General features: G+C 40.3%; 1 protein-coding gene across 1 annotated transcript; it reads left to right on the top strand.

Annotated features, from left to right (window-relative positions):
- The first annotated feature begins 1,637 nt into the window (after window positions 1-1,637).
- Window positions 1,638-2,773, top strand: LOC135676434 (uncharacterized). The gene is made up of 4 exons (XM_065187595.1): window positions 1,638-1,818; window positions 1,900-1,994; window positions 2,089-2,340; window positions 2,431-2,773. Exons 1-4 carry the CDS (start codon window positions 1,704-1,706, stop codon window positions 2,584-2,586), a joined length of 618 nt encoding a protein of 205 aa, XP_065043667.1. The 5' UTR covers window positions 1,638-1,703; the 3' UTR covers window positions 2,587-2,773.
- The last annotated feature ends 1,673 nt before the right edge of the window (window positions 2,774-4,446 follow it).

Below are 4,446 nucleotides of genomic sequence, written 5' to 3'. Positions count from 1 at the left end.
AGCTATTCCTGCATGGAGCAGCAAGAGTTAAGTACGAAATTGAGTTGAAAAAGGGGGAAAAATACTTGAGAAAAAAATTAGGAAACTCTCTTAGGATTTAGGATCACTTCTTCCTAGTATTTAGAAGTTTGTCTAAAGGGAGAAGTGAGGTCTAAGAAAGAGAGGCTTGTAAGGGTTGTCTCCTAAACTTGTGAAAAGGAGAAAGAGTATAAAAGGGTAGTTGATCTTCGCCCATTGAAGGAAGATCGTTAGTGGATGCTGGTGGCCTCGACGGAAGAGGAATCGGGAGTGAATATAGGTCACGACGATCGAACCACTATAAAACTCGGTTTGCATTTACTTCTTGTCATTTACTTTTACTACAAACTGCCTTACTTGCTTTACTTTTTCATGACACTTACGAATACTTTTAAGTTAAATATATTTTCGATACGAGCTTTTATCGAATGAAATATTTTCAAACCGACGTCGTTTTTATTCGCTGCACTAATTCACCCCCCTCTCTTAGTGCCGACTCGATCCTAACAGAGCTGGGTGCCATGCCACATCTCTTCACGCAAGTGGTGAAGGACAAGCATAGGGGGGGTGGTGGAGGATGCGATGAGATCATGGAGGTGTTTCGAAGGGTGGACGATGTCAGTGTTCTGATGGATCTAGTGGTTGGGGGGAGCGGGAGGGCGAGGAAAAATGCTACAGTTGTACTACTGAACCTAGTAAAGAATAATGGAGACAAGACATTGGGGGACGTTAGGGAGGTGGATCGGGCGGAGACGATTGTGAGGGCTCTAGTCAACAATGATAATAGGGTGAGCGCGAGGGGGAAGAGCAAGGCAGAGGCACTACTTAGAGTTTTGGAGAGTAGGCAAGGGAGCCAACCGTAGGGTCTAGATGATTTTGAGATCAACTCTAATGACTCTATGCCGCGAATATCGCTCCGTAATAAAGTCGCATAGTGCTCCGTCATCGCTCTACATTCATCATTATTAAAATCGTCCGTCATCACTAACTGAAATATTAAAATTATTTTTTTACCTTTTATTTTCATATTTCATTGAAGAAACCGACAATGCTTGGATAAATAGATTTATATGTTTCACTTTTTTAATTAATTAATTATATTGAGATCAAAATATTAAAAATAATTAATTATATGAGATAATATATAATTAATATTAATTAAATAAGATAATGTATAATTTACCTAAAATAAATTATATATAAATGAGATAATATATAATTATATGAAAACATCCTAAAGGAACGGGAAGCGAACTCGCAATCCAGATTGAGAAGCGAACTCGGTCACGTCATGCACTGTATCAAACTAAACAGAACATCCCAAGTGTTCAAAACCCCAACGTTACCATCCGACGTGGTGCATCTTTTAACCTCACAGTAGCCCGATCTCTATCGGGGTAATTCGTCTAGAAGGAAACCGAATGTTACCCTCATCCAAGAAAAAGATCCGTTTTAGCTTGGACGTATATCGATCTACCCGTTTTCCGTTCGTGGCGAACATCCAGTGGCGTGACAGATGGGACCGATGTCAATTGCCCTAGCTGTGGGCCATGTCCGCGAGGGCGTGTCTGGGTCGTGACTTGCGTGGCTATTTGTCGGATCCTCCTTTCACGGACCGCCATTTTGACCACTAAGCGCTCGACCCGGCGGCGTTTGGCCTCGTCACTCGCTCCTGTCTCCTGTCGATGGAGTCCGTCGCGGCATCGCCTGCGATCGCCTCGTCGCCGTCTTCCTTCTCCTTCTTCTCTAGCAAGAGAAGCGCCCGTAGACGCCAATCGCTCCTCCCGATCGCCTCCATGAGTCGTTTCTATTTTCGTCGTTATTATCCGTCGTATTTGATTCGATTTGTGACCTAAATTTCTCTTTTCTTCTGATCTTTAGATTGGGGAGATGATGCTGATCTCAATTCGGACTCCGAGAGCACGAGTCTCGTTCCTTTCCTCGGCAATCGCGCTCCCATTTCCCCGCTTCCCAAGGTAAATTACCCGATTCCTCTCTTTATTGGTCTTATATAGGGATCGGAAAAGATGGTTAATCTATTTTTATGGACGCTTCGTGATTCGTCCTTAGGATAAGGCTATGGGCTTGGTTTTAAGCGCGGCAGCTGGAAGAGGGTGGACGACGGGATCGGGAATGGAAGGCCCTCCGATCCCCGCCGACTCCGATTCCGCTGATCAGACGGTTCTCACGTTCCCCTGGTCCCTCTACACCCGATCTCCGCGACGTCGAATGCGCGTGGCCTTTACCTGCAACATCTGTGGCCAGCGGACCACTCGTGCCATCAATCCTCATGCGTATACGGACGGCACCGTGTTTGTTCAGGTGCTTCATATGATTGGAACTCAAAAGCACTACTTTTTATTTTTCTGTTTTTATTGATTTTACTCTAAAAGTGGTCCTGGGTTGCATCAGTGTTGCGGCTGCAATGTGTTCCATAAATTGGTGGACAATCTGAATCTGTTCCACGAGATGAAATGTTACGTGAACCCTAGTTTCCGCTACAAAGGAGACATGCCGTTCAATCACATTGATGCAGATGATGATCAGGACATCTTTCCCTTCTTATGAGGTGAAAGAATTGGACGGTATAGAAGTGAACTGTAAATATTGTCTCGTTGGCACGACAAATAATATGTGAATTGATGTGTGTACCGACATCTAGAGATTGACTTGCTTGTAGATGTAATACCTGCACTGTATTTTGCAGTACCTGATGGCACTTAGTTTTTGTTAATAGATATTGGTTGAACCCTTACAGACCTTGTGATATTATGTAAATGTACCTCTGATATCAAGAAGGGAAAAAAAGTAGGAAGAGTTCATCAAACTTCACTAGGGCTTTTGAGGAGCTCTAGGTTGTGTAGGTGATACTTTGTGCATCACAACTGCTCATTTAGTTAAATTTTATTTTCTGGTTATACAAGCAATATTGTTGTGGGATGATTCTTTGCTTATGTTGTTGTGTATGTAAGTCTTCAGTTCATAATTCCTGTGATCTTTGTTTTCTTCTGGAGTAACTATGTCTTTTCAGGTAGGATGTAGTTCTCTGCTACCTCTTGTTTTGCACGTCATGTTTTCGTTATTTACCATTATTAAATTTTAAGAGCTGCAAAATGTGATAGGGTTGTTAGCTAAGTGTGAGCAATAAAAAAAGAATCAGTTTGGGTTATTATAGCTCCTTCTTGATTTACTATTATTAAATTTTAAGAGCTGCAAAAAGTGATAGAGTTGTTAGCTAAATGTGAGTAATAAAAAAAAAAAATCAGTTTGGATTATTGTAGCTCCGTCTTGACTCTGCCCATATCTGGTCTACATAAAGAGTAGGTAGGGGTAATCTAACATCCAATATGTGTTGTATTCTTCATTTTAGATTCCTTCCCTTTTTTTTTCTTTTCCCTCATCTTCCCTTGGTTTGCACTCTTTCTGTAAGTTGAGTTCTGTTTGTTATTTAAGTATGGCTTTGGGATATTTTTAAGATATTAGTGTTCATATGAGTTCGAGTTGGCTGAAGTATGAAGTTAAACGAGTAATTGGTGAAGTGGGGATCAGATCCATGTAGCTTTCGTTGCAATCCTATATTTCTTTAAGTGATTGGTTATGGAGAGATGATGCTAGTTCTATCCAGATGAGTTCTATTAGCTACTCATTTTTTTAGCATAGAACCACATGTCTTAGCTTGGAGGAACATGATTGTTGCACATGGTATCCACGTGTTGTATTGCTGTTATAGGTAGAAAAAGATGTCTGTTTGCAAGACACCAGGATTTGTCATATAGTCTTAGACAAACATGAGTCTCATAGAAACCTGATTTTTATTATTAATTACTTGCAAATTTTTCTCTGCAATCTTTCCTTCCGGGCATCTATTTGCAAGAAGGGCAGTGTTTCTTCATGTTTTATTTCATTCTTTATTCATAAAAAGAAACTATTTCTCTATTTGGATGTCTTAATTGCCTGTATAATCAATCTGCTTTGTGCCTTCTATTCTGGATGGTCATGTGCCTTTTCTATTTTCCATATACATCATATTTTTCTTAATGATTGCAATGTCTCTATCTGCTATAATTGCCCAACATACAATCAAAATTATCCTTGGTTGATCCTGACCATTTAACATGTGGCACTATCTTTCTGGGTTCTTGTTATTTTTCTTTTTGTCGAATTTAATGGCGATGAATCTCTCTATTAGTATTATTTTGTATTGGGGAAACTCTTCTTGAAGTGGTTAGCTATTCCTTCTGTTTTTATTCTCAATGTAAGTCATTCAACATCAACAATTAAAGCATTTACCTCCTCCAAAAAAGTATGCCAAGGAATTGCTGATGAGTCCTGATCTATGTTTAGTCATCCAGTTAGTTTTTTGCCTGGAGATCTGGCTTTTGGTTATCCTTCAATGTAAGGTACCATCATACTATCCAAGAAGCTGTT

This window comes from Musa acuminata, chromosome BXJ1-1, assembly GCF_036884655.1.
Source record: "Musa acuminata AAA Group cultivar baxijiao chromosome BXJ1-1, Cavendish_Baxijiao_AAA, whole genome shotgun sequence".
NCBI classification, from domain to species: Eukaryota; Viridiplantae; Streptophyta; class Magnoliopsida; order Zingiberales; family Musaceae; genus Musa; species Musa acuminata.
This window is presented reverse-complemented; position numbering and strand designations above follow the sequence as displayed.